General features: G+C 53.0%; 1 protein-coding gene across 10 annotated transcripts in view; it reads right to left on the bottom strand.

The window, feature by feature from the left end:
• The window catches only part of CAPN15 (calpain 15), a 54,060-nt gene that overhangs the window by 15,373 nt on the left and 23,221 nt on the right, over positions 1-15,466 (bottom strand). Inside the window, exon 4 of one of the 10 annotated variants that reach the window (XM_054080404.1) lies at positions 6,537-6,798. The exons of the other annotated variants lie outside the window; for them this stretch is intronic. Within the exon in view, the coding sequence (XP_053936379.1) occupies positions 6,537-6,613 (77 nt within the window). The 5' untranslated portion in view covers positions 6,614-6,798. The remainder of the gene's footprint in view (positions 1-6,536; positions 6,799-15,466) is intronic. 10 annotated transcript variants of the gene reach the window in all.

Genomic DNA, 15,466 nt, shown 5'->3' with positions numbered 1-15,466 from the left:
TTCAACCATAACACCAGCTGGAACAGAGAGGGAACAAAGGTGTTCTATGCCACAGAGGGCGAGCACGGAAAGCCACGAGACACCAATGCAGTGCACGGAGGGAACTGGGTCCTGGCTGGTCTCCAGCACCCCAAGCACCACCTGCGCACCCAGCTTTCCTGGCGGCTGCATAGGTCGCAATGCAGCAACGGGATTGGAGGGAATGGAGGACACAGCCAGAGCTGCAGAGGAGGTGATCAACCCTCTGCTGGGCTGGGGATGTGAGAAACTCTCCTGGGAACGCCCCAGCAGCAGCAAACAGCACCCATGTCCAGAGCATGCCTCACCGTCATCAGAAGAGCAGCTCCCCCTCGCATGGCAATCATAGAATCATAGAATTGTTTGTCTGAAAGGACCTTTGAGATCAAGTCCGACCGTACCTGTCCACCACTGAACCAGATCCCAGTGCACTTCATCTCCCTGTCTGTTAAACACCTCCAGGAATGCTGGCTCCACCACCTCCATGGGCTGCCATTCCAGTGCCCAACAACGCTTTCAGTGAAGAAATTTTTCCTAATGTCTAATCTAAACCTCCCTTGGTGCAACTTGAGGCTATTCCCTCTCGTCCTATCACCTATCACCAATCAGACACAACCTTCCCTAAATCAAACATTTCTCTAAATAAAGCCCAAACCCAAGAAATCCATTTTATTCCAAGAGAGATTGAGAATTCATCCTGGTTCATATACGGAGCTTTCACGGCCTGAACTTTACATGGGATTTATTTATTGGCGTTATTTAAGGAATCTTTCCCCGCAAAGAGAAATACAAACATTGATTTTTTTTTCTGCCTGCAGCCCTGTAGCTGCGAGCCCTGCGCAGTCCTCTCCCCGTGGCAGCGCTGTGCCTGCGCCCAGCTGAACAGGAGATCATTACCCAAACGGAGAAAGGGAAGGAGTCGCGTGCCCGCCTCTGGCAGAAGCAGGGAAGCAAGCAGGGCCATGAGGGCACTATGAACCTGTCACATCCATTCGTTTTACTGGATGAGGTTCCTCAAACCACGGGCATCAGCAAAAGGCAATCAAAGGCTGTCAGCAACCTGAGGCATACACGGCCATCCTCTGGCAGTGTCCCTCATCGTTACTTTCCGTACACCAGGCTGAAGAGCTCTGGCTCCAAAAAATCCACCGCTAAGAGTGGATGCCACAGTGCTCCCTGCAGCTCAGGATGCTCCAGCCTTCCTGCTGCCCACAGAACTTGCACCCACACTCCCACCCAGCAGGCAACGGCTTCTACCCAAGCCACCACAGCACCATGGAAAGAAACCACCTTGTCCCTACTCAGTAGAGAAAAGAGAAAACATAGAATAACCTGAAGGACAGAAGCACCACGTGAGGGCACAGCAGGACACATCACAGCACCAGACCTGCAACAGCAACGAGCTGCAGGTCGGAGAAGGTAGCACGGTTTCATTCAACTGGGTAGGTGATCCAAGCTCCAGGCAGCAGGAAGGGAGGGGGCACCAGGACACAGCCGTGCTCTGTCCTGACATGGGACATGCTCTCTCCAAGCTCTGATCCCAGCCTTGGGGAGCTGCGATCACCTCCAGTCACGCTGTCCCTGTCCCGTCCCCTTCTTTCTCCAACACTGCGAAAGTCAGCTCTCAACACTGTCCCTTGCAGTGAGATTTCCATCTGCTTGACTTTCTCCACTGCCAGCTCTCAGAAAAACTAAAAAGCCTCCCAGAAAGATCACCAGCTCTTATCTCAGAGGTCTGCAGCTCCCACTGCAGGGCCACCAGCGTGGCAAGCTCTGGCAGGAGCCTTCCCTGCCCGCTCCTCCCCAGGACATCTGTTACGCCATGTCATGGTGCTGGGCAGCCATGGAGCTTTCCCTGCAAGCCGGTAGGAGACACATGGAAATGTGAGAGGACACAGGAGAGACATCTTGGGCTGTCCCCCACAAGCCCCCCAGCCTGGATGACTTGGCAGCACACCAGACCACAGCCTGTTCCCACCAGGCTCCTGTCTAGGACTGACGGACGATTCAAGTCCCTGCCTGGAGCATCAGACATAATTTAAGGGTCTGAAGATCCCAGAGGGCACAAAGACCCCAGAGGGCACTAAGCTGGAAGAAAAGCATCGAACACTGGCTTTTGGTCCATCCTTACATGGCACAGCCCCTACCAGCACATGGTGGGTGGCAGCAGCAGCTTTGGACCGACACCTACATCTCAAAAACAAACTGGCTGAAGGAGAAACCCAACCACAGCCTGTCTAAGCTCCACACTTCTCCCTACGAAGCCCAGCTGGCTCCTTTCCCAGCAGGCAACAAGTTGTCTCCACCATCGACTCACCTGGCCTATCAGCTGTACAGTAACACACATGCATTCTAGCTCCAGAAAACATAATGGAGATTAACACCGCCTGCCCCTTCCCTGTGCAGGAGAGGAGCTCCACTCAAAACAGCCCCTTTATAGGAACCTGGTGAGGTTATCTGTCCGCAGAAGGGCTTTTCCTGGGAAGAGGACACTTACAGGAAGCACAATGACACCAGATGGCAGCCAGGATCATAGAATCATAGAATGGTTTGGGTTGGAAAGAACCTCAAAGCTCATCCAGTTCCACCCCCCTGCCACGGGCAGGGACACCTTCCACTGGATCAGGGTGCTCAAAGCCCCATGTAACTTGGATCTGCCCGGAGCTCTTGTTGGGTACACACAGGAAAGGGCAGCAGCCGTACAGCCCCACCTCTCAGGGCTTGGACAGGGCTTCCCACGCTTCCCACCATGGCAGCTCTGTCCATCCAGGACACATTGTCTGGCAGGGGACACCACAACGCTGGCAGGGCTGCACTGACCTTGGCAACCACTGTGTAATTCTCACACTTGAAATGGAATCTAGAAGGCACTCAACCAAGCAGGGAGCCTCGGCGTGCTGAACACGGCCCAGGGAACCTCACTGCTCGCTCTGCCTTGGGGGGCAAGGATGCCAAGGACAGCCCGCTGCCTGAATCCTGTGTGGCTGTTTCCCTCTGGACACTGTTTCTGAGAGCACAGAGGCTGCGGAAAAGGGCTGTCACCAGAAGAGTGATACTGCAGGGACACAGAATCGCTTGGTTGGAAAGGACCTTTGAGATCCTTCAGTCCAACCGTACCTGTCCACTAGTAAATCATATCTCTAAGCACCTTATCTGCCCATCCTCTGTTAGGACTTGATAACTCTTTCCGAGAAGAAATTTTTCCTGATATCCAATCTGAACCTGCCTTGGTGCAACTTGAGGCCATTTCCTCTCATCCTATCACTCGTTATATGGGAGAAGAGACCAGCACCTACCTCTCTACAACCTCCTCTCAAGCAGCTGTAGACAGTGATGAGGTATTCCCTCAGCTTCCTTTTCTCCTTTTCTTCCTTTCTGGGGCTAAACAGCCTCAGGTCCCTCAGCCACTCCTTCATAACTCCAGCCCCTTCACCAGCTTCACAGCCCTTGGCTTCCCTCTGGCGTGCAGGAGCTTTCCTCTAACTGAAGCAGGGCAGAATCGCTAGGACAAGACAGGGAAGGGGTTAAGAAGGCTGGTAACCTTCCAAACCCACCTTGGTATAGTGATGTCCTTCTCCTGTGTGTCCTGGCTCCCACACAGCCATCAAACCTGTCAGGGATCTCCACCACCTTTGGGTGTCACCTGGGACCAAAGACTTTTCTGCAGCCTCACCAGAGCAAGACAAGCCAGGAAGGAAGAGGGCAGGCTGTGAGACCAGGAAGTGCACCAAACCCTGCAGTTTGTGCCTTTCGGGACAGCAGGGAGTTGGCGCTGTGCCAGGCCTGGGTGATGTGCAGCTGAGCACCAGGACAGGAGCTGGCACCAGCCCTGGCCAGAAGCCCCTTGGGCTGCCTGAGCAAACAGTTTGAGGTCACCTGGGCACTGGAGTGAGAGATCCACTGCAGAGCCCATGCTGGACAGGATTACAGCAGCATGTGTCAGTCACAAATAGCAGCGGAATCAGGCTGCTTCTCTAAATAAAACTCCTTCTGAACAGCAAAAGCCTTTAAAGTCGCTGCTTCCGCAGTAAATAAACAGCTAAGTACAAATCAATCGTTCTAGTCAGCAGCCCACAGCTCCCCAGCTCCCTGACACAGAACGTGCTGGAGCACAATCCTTGCTTGACAAATAAAAGAAACAACACTAAAACTTTGTGGATGAAAAAGAAAAATCACAATAAGCCCCAAAGAAATCCCTGCCTAGATTGTCTGCGAGCTGTGAATCCCTCCCCTCCTCTCCACCCAGCTGCTTGCTCTGTAACTCCCTCTTCCCACGGCACAGCCTGCTCAGACCCGAGAGAAGCACCGAGCCGTCTCCCACACAGACCTACCCCATCGCCAGAGCCGACCGAGCCAGAGACATCCAGGCCTGGACAAGAAGGGGGTGCGGGAGGTCAGCAACAGCGTGGCATTGCTGTTAGGAGGGCAGGTGGGCTGGGATCACAGCCCCCATGTCCTGAAGGCCGGGCAAGGAGGTGCTGTTGGCTGAGCTGACTCACTCTTGCAGAGCCAGGCACGGGCTGGGAGGCTGGACCAGGAGAAGCTGCAGCGGATGCACCGGCAGAGACACGCAGGAACACTAGGAATGGGGACTCACCGCTTCTTACCAACTGCTACAGGAGAAAAACAGCCTCTGACTCACATTTGTAAACCCTGAAGGTGCAGATATGCCACCAGCTCTGTGCCAGCATCATCAACCAGGGCAGGCTGCAGTACTTCCAAATCCTGCCTTTCCTGCTCCTCCGAAGTCAGGCGAGAAAATAAACCAGGCTTCAACACCGGGGACCCTCACACAACCTCAGAGAGACGCAAAAATAAAGCACCTGGAGGGCCCTGTCCCTTTGCCCTCTTCTCTTGCTTTACCCCAGGACAGCTCTGCTGAGCCAGGGCAGAGCAGCGGGGAAACACTGCCACGTTCGCCTGAGGAGGCACCAGCCTCCCACCACAAGCCCCCGGCACAAAGGTGCCCACCAAAGAGGGTCCTGCTGGACCTCTCACCTGGGAGAGCAGCACCCCACCTCTGCAGCAGCCAGTATGGAGCACCCCGGGGTGACTTGGGGCAGAGGGACCTCAGCAGGGTCTCCAGCCCAACCTCCTGCTCCAAGCTGTGTCTCTTAGATGACGCTGCTCAGTTTACATGGTCTGGTCTTGGAAACCTCCAAGCATGGAGACTGCTCTAGGCAGCTAACCCTACCAACTCTCCTTGGGGCACAAGCGCTTCTCCTCACATCCAGTCTGATCTGCTCCTGTTCCATTCTACGCCTGCTGTTCCTGTCCTCCCACCGTGCACTGCTGCTACGTCTTCTGCATGATGTCTCTGCGGATATTGGTGAACCTTCTCCAAAGCCCAAAAGAACTGAGCTCCCTCATTTTCTCCTTGCAGGAAACATGCTCCAGCTTCCTGACCATCCCAGTGCCCCTCCACTTCAACTCGTAGTTCTCTGGAGACCACTAAAAGCCTCACAACCAGCCCTTTCCCAGGTGCGCTCCTGCTCCCCTGGCACAGCACCGGGGAAGGGCTTGGCACCACATGGCTCTGAGTGACCCTGCAGAACAGGACTGGTGGCTCGCCCCCTCCCCAGGGAAGCTGAGTCCTGAGGGAGGCCTTGCTGAAAAGCTGATACAAAACACAGCTGCACTCTAGCAGGAACCCAACAAAAGCACCTTCAGCCTTCTGGGGATGAACTAATTTTTGCTGGACCTCCTGCTGGAATACCTTGGCTTTATCTCCACACTGACACCTCGTATCCTGCCAGGTAGCACCACTGCAGGCGGCTGTCCCTTCCAGGACAACAGTACCTCCCAGCAGACCTGGTCTGTCACATTCAGGACCTGCAGCCCCTGCTATGAAGCAGCTCTGGGACCTCATCATCATACCGAATTCAAACGAGGAAAGAAAACACAACTCCAAGGCAGCCACCACCTCCAACTCCAACCTCCTTCTCACAGTAGGCAGCGCCTTCAGCTGGGACTGGTGCTGGGGCCCTAGTCTGAGCTCCCAGTTGCACCATGTTCTTTGTTCCTTCAGTCTGGTGGAAGGGAACCACAACGTGTACAACACCACAAATTCCTCCTTTTGTTGAAGTAGGCGATGAAATAACTTCTTGATCCTGAAATATTAATTTTGAGTGCTCCAGAGCTTTATCCTATATTTATATCTGTTCTCACTCTCCAGAGTCAACCCAGGGCAATCTGTCAACCAGTTCCTAGGAAACCTGCTTAGATAGAGGAAGGAAAAACAGGCAATGGAACAGCCCATTCCACTTCCATGCCAAACCCTCCTCTGTTCAGGACTCCCCATCCTTCTGGGGTTCCCTCCTCCCAGTGCTCCTGACCATGCAATTCCATTTATGCAGCAAACTGCATTTCCCACTGGTAACAACTCGCAATGGATCAAAGCAGGACAACGGGGTCTGTTCTGCTCAATAAAGTGGTGGTGGCAAAGGACAGTCCTCACCAAAGCAGAGGAAGGCAAAAAACTCTAATTCTGCAGCAGCAGATCTTGCAAAGGTGAGCACCTGAGAGTGAACAGGGCCGTTGAAGACCCATGAACACCACACAACCCTCCTAGGTGTTGAGAAGCCCGGATGGACATTAAGAGTTTTCCAAGCTGATGATGCACTCCAGTTCCTGGGAATTTCTTGGTCCCCTTGCATCAAAGCTCAGGAGAGGTTTTTTGCAGTTTCTATTTAGCTTCTACTTCTCCAGACACAGTTCCACCAGTTCTGAGAGGCTCCATCAGCTCCGACAGGCACCACCAGCTGCGATGTGCCCCACCAGCTAGGGAGAAAAAAGGCTGTGAGTTTTAACGAGAAGTTCCCAGAGGAAAACCAAACTCTGCTGTTGAGAAGTTTGAGAAGAAGTTTTCTGGCCCCAGCTGGACAGAGTTCATTCAGCCGTATATTTGTGTGGCAGCCAACAAAACCACAGGACACCCTCTCCAACTGCATCTTTCCTTGCCATTTCCTTTGCTGTCACCTCCCCAAAGACAGGGCTTGCCTGTCTCAAGAAAGACAGATGTTTGGGTTGAGATGGAATATTCTTCTGTAGGATAGGAAGAAAGGACTGCCAAAGCAATCCTCTGAGTGCAAATGCTGACAAAGGATGCAAGAATGACAGAGGATGTGCTCCTCAACTCTTCGCCAGCCATGAAGAGGCCTCAAGGAACCTGTCAAGAGTGAGGTGGGAAATAGGAGGAAGACAGAGGCTGGAACAGGAGCACCCTGAGAGCTCATGGAACACAACCAAAGCCTGGCTTTGAGGAAGGAAGGATGGATGTTGAGGAGACCATGATCATGTGGACAGTTCTCTTCACATATGACATCTCTGGCTGTGTTTGGCCAGGAAAAGGAAAGAAGGAGCAGCGTCTTTGAAGGTATCTGCCCATCTGAATACATGGTCACTGGGCTTGCAGGCCCAGTGCTGCTGCAAGAACACAAAGCGACACATCGGCAAGGAGCACACTGCACAGTGGCCTTCCTCTAAGGCTTCAGGACACACAGGCAGCACTATCCTGACCTGATGAACTGCCGACAAGAGACTTTTATCGTTCTCCATGTGAAATAGTCAAAGCAGAATCAGGATCTGGAGGGCCTGCCTTGTGAGAGAAGCAGGGCAGGCATCATTAGCCTTTAATACTCCTTAATTGCTGGGGTGTTGTAAGATATTGGCTTTCAGAAGCAAACCAGTTTGGCTGGCAGAGCGCCGTGCAGCACAGGCATGCTGGGACAGGACTGTTCTCAAATGTTCCTTCACTCATGAACAGGTTACTCAAACCTCTGCCAGGGCAATGAGAAGAATCCCTGGGGATATGAAAGGAAGAGGCAGATGGAATAGCTCAAGGAGGCCAGCAAAGCCCAAGTTCTAGCTTTGCTCAAACGTCCCAAGGCTTTGCAAGCTCTGAATTCACAAGCTTTTGGAGAGGGACTTAGTGTCTCACCCTGCAAAAGCACTTCTGCACCATGGTTAGTGGGATGCCAATAAAAGACGGCCAACAGCAACGAGACCTCTTCAAAACTCCCCACTCCTTAACATGATCCCTGCACCACACCTCCATGGGGAGAAGACAAAACATCATCAGAGAAGCATGGACGCATGAGCAACGTACTACGTTCCAGCCACACTGGATGGGCATGGGCCGGTGCTGCTGCAGCACAGCTGGCAGGAGGACAGCCTGGGAAGGTCCCTCTGGAGCTCCAGCCCTGGGGACAGTCACCAGCACAGCCTCAGCTCCTCAGACCATGCTGTTGCTCATTAAGATCAATTCCAGTCTGTTGTCATAATTAATAACCTCACCTTGCCTCCCCGCATGCAAGCACGGGGAATTTTTGCAGTTGCAATCACAGTTCACTTCAAAGAAGACAATTTAACACAGCACTACTGCTGCCATCACTCCTGGACCCAATCACTTTATTGAGCTTCTCTGCACCAAATTTCCCTGGTCTTTTGGGTACCTGGGAAATTAAGAGCAAAAAATATCAAGCTCCAATTGCACCCAAGTATGACAATGGGAGAAGAAAATTTGTGTCACTAACTCAGCCGAGCACCGTAGTCTGGATATGCTTCAATAGGATTGAGAACAACTTAATGCACTGATTTGACCCAAGGTGGTGATGAACCATATCTTCTTGATCCATATCTTCCCTTATTTTGACTACACTACACTGACCTTGGCTGAAACCCACACACCTTGGACATCTGAACCAACCGAGAGCAAATTTACTGTGAGGGTGCGGAGGCCCTGGCCCAGGTTGCCCAGAGAAGTGGTAGCTGCCCCATCCCTGGAGGTGTTCAAGGCCAGGCTGGATGGAGCTTTGAGCACTGGCAGGTTTCCCTGACCATGGCAGGGAGGTTGGAACTGGATGGGCTTTATGGTCCCTTCCAACCCAAATCAGCCTATGAATGTATGATGATCAGAGCCAGGAGTGCAGAATTCTGTGCAACCAGAATAAATAGACTTGGGTTTTGTTGACAAAAAATGCTAATGGTTCTGATTTTGATAAATAAATGTTATCCTAAGCTGAGATTTACTGCTTTAAAGTTAACGGTTAAGTATGGTGATTATTTTTGTCCCAACCCAATATTTTATTGAGAGGGTTTCATGAGAACAAACCGCTGCCGAGCCAAGTCCCATGGTTACCTCCAGCCAGTGTCCAGCAGGTGACAACACACACAAACCCCAAACCAACCTCTAGGACCTTTGCCTCTCCACACCAAGATGATAGGATACCAGTTCCCCATCAGTCACCAAATGTGGAGAGCTGATGCCCCAACACAGCACTCAGGGCTAGAGTGCAGACGCCAGCACCGTGTGTGCTCCTCGCTGTGCGCACACACCAGTGGATGACCACTGGAGCCCCACTCACACGTTGAGGTTGAATCATAGAATCCCTAGGTTAGAAGAGACCTTTGAGATCATCAAGTCCAACCGTACCTGTCCACTACTAAATCATATCCCTACCTTTTAAACCCCTCCAGGAATAGGGACTCCACCACCTGCCCGGGCAGCCTCTGCCAGGGCATGAGAACTCTTTCTATGAAGAATTTTTTCCTGATGTGCAAACTGAACCTCCCCTGGTGCAACTTGAGGCCATTCGTTCTCGTCCTACTGCCTGCCACTTGGGCGAAGAGACCAACATCCACCTCTCTACAACCTCCTTTCAGGCAAGTTGTAGGCAGAGAGAAGGTCTCCCCTCAGCCTCCTCTCCTCCAGGCTAAACAATCCCAAGTTCCTCAGCCGCTTCTTGTAAGACTTGTTCTCCAGCCCCTTCACCAGCCTTATTGACCTTCTCTGGATGCACTTCAGGACCTCAATGTCCTTCTTCTAATGAGGGGCCCAAAACTGAGAACAGGTTTAGTATAAAAGTGCACTGTGGTTCCACTTCCCTGGCCCTAGCAGGAGGGAGTTTGCAGTTATTCATACATGGGGAAGCCTAAACTCTCCTGCAGGAAAGAATGAAGAATTTCAAACCCTGACAAGATCCCCGTGGTTAGGAAGGAAGAGCAAGGGCTCCAAAAACTTATGTAATCAGTCCCTGATTGGTTGATAAATCCTCCCATGTCTTGAGGCGGCTTGGAAAAAAACTTCTCAAGAGCCCATGAAGGGTCAATCCTGGTCACTACCTTCCCCAGACAGTAACACAGATGGACTAAAGAAAAGGTGACTCAGGGTGAGGAGTTGAGCCGTGCGGCTGCCAGGCAGCGAGACAGGCTATGGTCAGAGGCCAAACAGGTTCCAGTCACCAGAGAAGTGACATCTGCCAACCTGGCTGCAGCATCCACCATCAACTCTCAGCCAAAAAACCTTGGTCCTTTGAAGATGGTGGGAGAAGAGATTACTACAGAGCAAATGTGGCCTCGGCAACATCAGGACATACAGAACACCATCAGTCCCACCACACACCCAGCAAGGACCAGGGAGGACAAGCCAAGTCCCAACCACGTTGATGCTGGCAGCATCACCTGTCTTCCAACATCTGCAGCCTGGAAACACCTACCACCACCAGGCAAAGAGTCATTTAGAAACAACAGCCACATTCACCGAGACAGACATTTCTTTAACCTCTTCCCCCGGAGGCTGCTTCCAGGTGCTGGAGTGCCTCAATGCAGAACACAAGCTACAGGAAGCCTTCCATGAGGGGTCAGAGCTCCTTGCTAGCACGAGGTGCCCATCTCTGCACCAAACGTTTTGCACGCGTTCAACAAGGATCCCCCCCGCCAAACTGTGTTGCTGCATCAGCCCCGGGTTTGGAGCCTGTTGCTGTGCTGCAGCCAGCAGGCCCTGCTCTCCTCACAGGCTCAGGGGGAGGAAGACCAAGAGCGGGAGAAGCCGTCTCAGGTGCTGTTCAGACTCAGGGCCAACAAGCAGCGTCTCCTCCCCAACACAGTAGGAAGAAGCAATTTATTCTGACAAACGGTGAAAGCCTGCATCAGGGTCAGCCCTTCCTGTCAGAGCCGGTGTCCCACAGCGAGGCTTACGCGCCAGACCACAGCAGGGAGGGCAACGGCAGTCAAGTGATGTACACATCACTCTCAGAGGGAGATGACTGACAACGCAGAACCACCAGGATGCCAACCCCACCAGGATGCTGGTGGCAGGCCAGCAGGGTGTGTGCTCACCAGCCATTGCCAAGTGTCCTCCACAGCCAGGGCTGCCAGCCAGCAGCAGGGGCTCCGCGCAGTGGACACGCAAATCCCTCCCCTCCAGAGCGTTCACATCAACCCTTCAGCCTCAAAAGCAGTTGACCATTTGGGCACAAATGCTTCTGGGATGAGATGGAGCCTTAATCATATAATCACTAAGGCTGGAAAAGGCCTCTAAGCTTATCCAGTCCAACCATCAGACCAACCCCATTGTGCCTGCGACACCATGTCCCCAGGTGCCACAGCTACACACTTCTTGAACCCCTCCAGGGATGGGGACTCCCTCATAGCCCTGGGCAGCCTCTGCCAGGGCTTCACCATTCTGTCAGTAAACTATTTCTTCCTAATATCCAACCAAAACCTCCCCTGGCGCAACTTGAGGCCATTGCTCTCATCCTGACTTGTCTCTTGGGAGAAGAGCCCAGCATCCACCTCGCTCCAATCTCCTTTCAGGTAATTGTAGAGAGCGATGAGGTCTCCCCTGAACCTCCTCTTCTCCAGGCTTAAGAGCCCCAGGGCCCCCAGCCGCTCCTCCTAAGACTTATGCTCCAGACCCTAAGGAGCACCCAGCAATGTGGCCTAGGTGGGATGTTCATGTCTGCATCTTGAGCCTGTAAGTGAAGTTCAATCTGGCTGGGGAGCGTTCAGCTCAGGAAATAAAAGCTCTTAACTCACAGGGGACTTGTAATAAGAAGGATCTGGGATGCCAGGTGTCTGGATTAGCCAAGAGAACAACCCAGCAGCACAGAATCTCCCTCTGGAAGGGGGATTCAGTGTCCATTTGGTCTCCGGCAACTGCACAGGCATGGCTGTTTCCTCTTCAGCTTGCAACGACTGCCTGGCTGTCAGATTCCTTCTTTCCACAAAGCAGCTGAAGAGAACTGGGCAGAACTGGGAATGACTTTCCTACAGCAGCCTAAAAAACACCGCCAGCAGCTGAAAGAACTAAAACAGTGTGCCTGAACCCACTTCTGTGAACGGCTCCGTGCAGCCACGTGCCTGCAGCAGGCAGTGGAGCTTTGGATTCTCCTCCCACGGGGCCTTTTATCCGCACAACACCCAAGGAACTGCCAGCCACAGGTCCTGCCCAGCCACTCAGTTGAAGATGAGTCCAGAAACCAAACACGAATTTCTCAAGTCCTGGCAATGCCCCTTGACCATCCTCTAAATGATTCCTATACAACAGCAGAATGATTCCCAAACCTTTGGATCAATCCAGACCCATTCCTTGCAAGTGATAACAACCGAGTGTGGGAGCACACGCTCACTGCATCCCAGAATAGGAAGCAGCTGGAGTTGCACTCGAGCACTGGCAGGAGGATGAAAGACTCAGACACTCCTCTTTTTCCACTGACACTGCCTTTAGGGGCTCTTCTCCCCACTCTCCACCACACACACAGCTCCCTCCACTGCCGTGTTTCCACAGGTCAGGAAGTTCCAGATGCTCCTGGGAGGCTCTTCCAACTTTTTTTGTTCTATCTCAATAACAAGGGCATATGTTTATTACTGCACTGAAAGGGTTTGTCTATGTACGTAGGGGGAATCTTAAGAGAACAAAACACGCATCCCAGCCCAGGATTTAGAGCTGCCAGGACCTCGGGGCACACAGACCCTGCCTGGCCACAGAAGAGCAGAGAACACCTCTGTCTGCAAACGTTAGATCAAGGGCTGTGAATGTGTTTCTAGACCCTCACCTACATCACACTCGGTCCTTCAGCACTAGCAAGGAGATCTGTAGCTGCCCAGATCAGCAGGAATCCTGTTTCCCTCCTACAACAGCTGCCACCTCCTAACCAGGTGAAGGTCCAGTCTCCAGGACATGGCCAGAGCCACAGATCAAGTCAAACAGGGTCTCACCAGGTCTGCTTGCCTTGATGAAGATCACCTTCTTCTGTCTTTAAGAACAGAGAACAACTTCATACGTCACACATCCCAGCAACAGCTTCAGTAACTGATGCCAGCATTTCTCCTATCCCATGTTTTAGCATCCCTCCTGCCCTGTGTTTGAGGCTGTTTCCCACCACTTCCCAACGCATTGGAGGCTCGGCTGGGAGAAGAATCCTTCTGTTTCCCAGGACTGGAGAGATGTGGGACTGAGGCCAAACATTTTACGGACCCATAACTGGAAAGAGCCAGGAAAACCTGCTGGGGCTGTAAACCAGGCACTGGGTTTACTCCCAGTGCAACCTCCTTCTTGCGTGGGGAGGCTGGAAGAGGAGATTTACTGGTGGCCACCAGCCTGAACTGCTGCTCAGCTAAGATTTATGCTGCAATTTCTAGTGCTGTTAAAATAAAATTGGAAGAGTGGTGGAGGAAGAGAAAGAGAGAACGAAAGATCAGGGAGGGAAAATAGACCAGGAGCAACACCATAGTTCCAAAGCCGCCTGCTCCAATCTCTCACATCTACATTGAATAAATCACCCTGTGTTTCCAGCTGTCACGCTGCCTTTGATTCCTGCAACACTGATACCTGGGCTCACTTCATAGGGGGCACTGCAGGGTACGGCTGACAAAAACCCATCCATCTCTGCAGTGGCTGAAGCATCAGGCTCAATAAACACAGCAGGCAGACAGTGGCACAAAAGGTCCAGGGCATCACAGACTGGTGGCTGCTCCCAGAACTTCCACTCTGCAGCCACCAAGGCTTCAGAGGGCAGAAGAAGGGACAACCCTACCCTAAATGTTCTTCCCTGCCTTCTACCTGCTTCTTCCAGCACTGGCTAAACATCATTCCTGCCAAGGCTGAAGGGGAGCTAAATTACCCCCTATTCCTCCAGAGGCTGGCAGCTCTGCATACTGGATCCACAGGAACAAGGCTGGAGTCACGGCAGACAGTGGCACAAAAGGTCCAGGGCATCACAGACTGGTGGCTGCTCCCAGAACTTCCACTCTGCAGCCACCAAGGCTTCAGAGGGCAGAAGAAGGGACAACCCTACCCTAAATGTTCTTCCCTGCCTTCTACCTGCTTCTTCCAGCACTGGCTAAACATCATTCCTGCCAAGGCTGAAGGGGAGCTAAATTACCCCCTATTCCTCCAGAGGCTGGCAGCTCTGCATACTGGATCCACAGGAACAAGGCTGGAGTCACGGATCATACCCCTGCACACGCAAAGAGGCACAGGATTTCCCCACCAAGACCCCCAGCCCCTCCTCTGAGCAGGAGCCAAGGACAGGGCTGTCGAGGAACCCTGGCTCTGTCCTGCAGGATGGGATGCTGACACACAACCTTCAAAAATCAAACACAAAACCTCTTTAAAGAGCCTGAGAGCAGATTCCTCTTGACACCAGGGAACCCGCCCAGCCCTGAGCCAGCTGCTCGGTCCTGGACTGCTGCAATCCAGAACCACATCCAAGGAGACATGGGCCTTCCACCACCGCAGCATCCCTGCTGCTTAGGGCACAGCCAGGCCTCCAGGACTCACACTTTGTTACCGAAACCACTCCAGGACATTTAATGAGAGGCCAGAACCCCATTCGCAGCAGGGGAGCTCTTGAGCCCCACTGCTGAAGGATCTTCCTGTGGTGCTCCAGCCAGCAACAGAGCCCAGCTCCTTCTTGCCAGGGAGAAGCCAGGATCGTGCACACAAGGAGTCTCACCAACAGCAAGGGACCTGTCTAAAGGTTGCTTCTCTTTCTCATGGGCCTGCACTTCAGAAGGGACAATCATCAGCAGTTTCCAAGGAGCTCAGGGGATAAAACTCGATGATCTGACTGTGGTCTGGCTGAGCACTTCCTCCTGCAGAGCGTGCTTGTCATCTCCATTGCCTTGTGCTGGTGGCCTCGAGGACAGCCCCGTGCCAGCCTGCAGCACCACTGTGCCCATCAAACAGCACTGGCAGTGCAGAGCAGCCCCAGACCCACTCGCTCAGCGGCACAGCACCCCGTGTAAACCGGGAGACGGGCTCTTTCCACACGCCGTGATCCGCAGCAGCCTCACACCCTCCCCTGCACCTTCCATCACCACCATGTGAAGGGGCAGCCCTCAGCAGGGCCTGGAGGCCACCAGGGGCAGCTTCCACGTCACACATCACCCAGCAGTATACCGTGGGCAAACCTAGGAGCTCCAGGCGGACACAATAGCATTGCACCACACCAGAGGCCCACCCTGCTCCCACCACTCCATCAAACAAAGGTCCAGCACAGGAACCCACACGTGGCTGTGGATTCAGTTTGGCGTTGCTGTGCGCTTTGTAAACGGTGGCTGTTTGGTTTCTCCAGCTTCTCAGAGACAGCAAGGAGGACGGGGTGGGCTACACAAAGCTGGAAGGGCCAGGAGCAGAGCTGAACAGAGCTGTGCTGGGGCAGGC

Source organism: Cuculus canorus, chromosome 15 (genome assembly GCF_017976375.1).
Source record: "Cuculus canorus isolate bCucCan1 chromosome 15, bCucCan1.pri, whole genome shotgun sequence".
Classification (NCBI taxonomy): domain Eukaryota; kingdom Metazoa; phylum Chordata; class Aves; order Cuculiformes; family Cuculidae; genus Cuculus; species Cuculus canorus.
The sequence above is the reverse complement of the archived record's forward strand: the minus strand, read 5'-3'. Positions and strand labels throughout refer to the sequence as shown.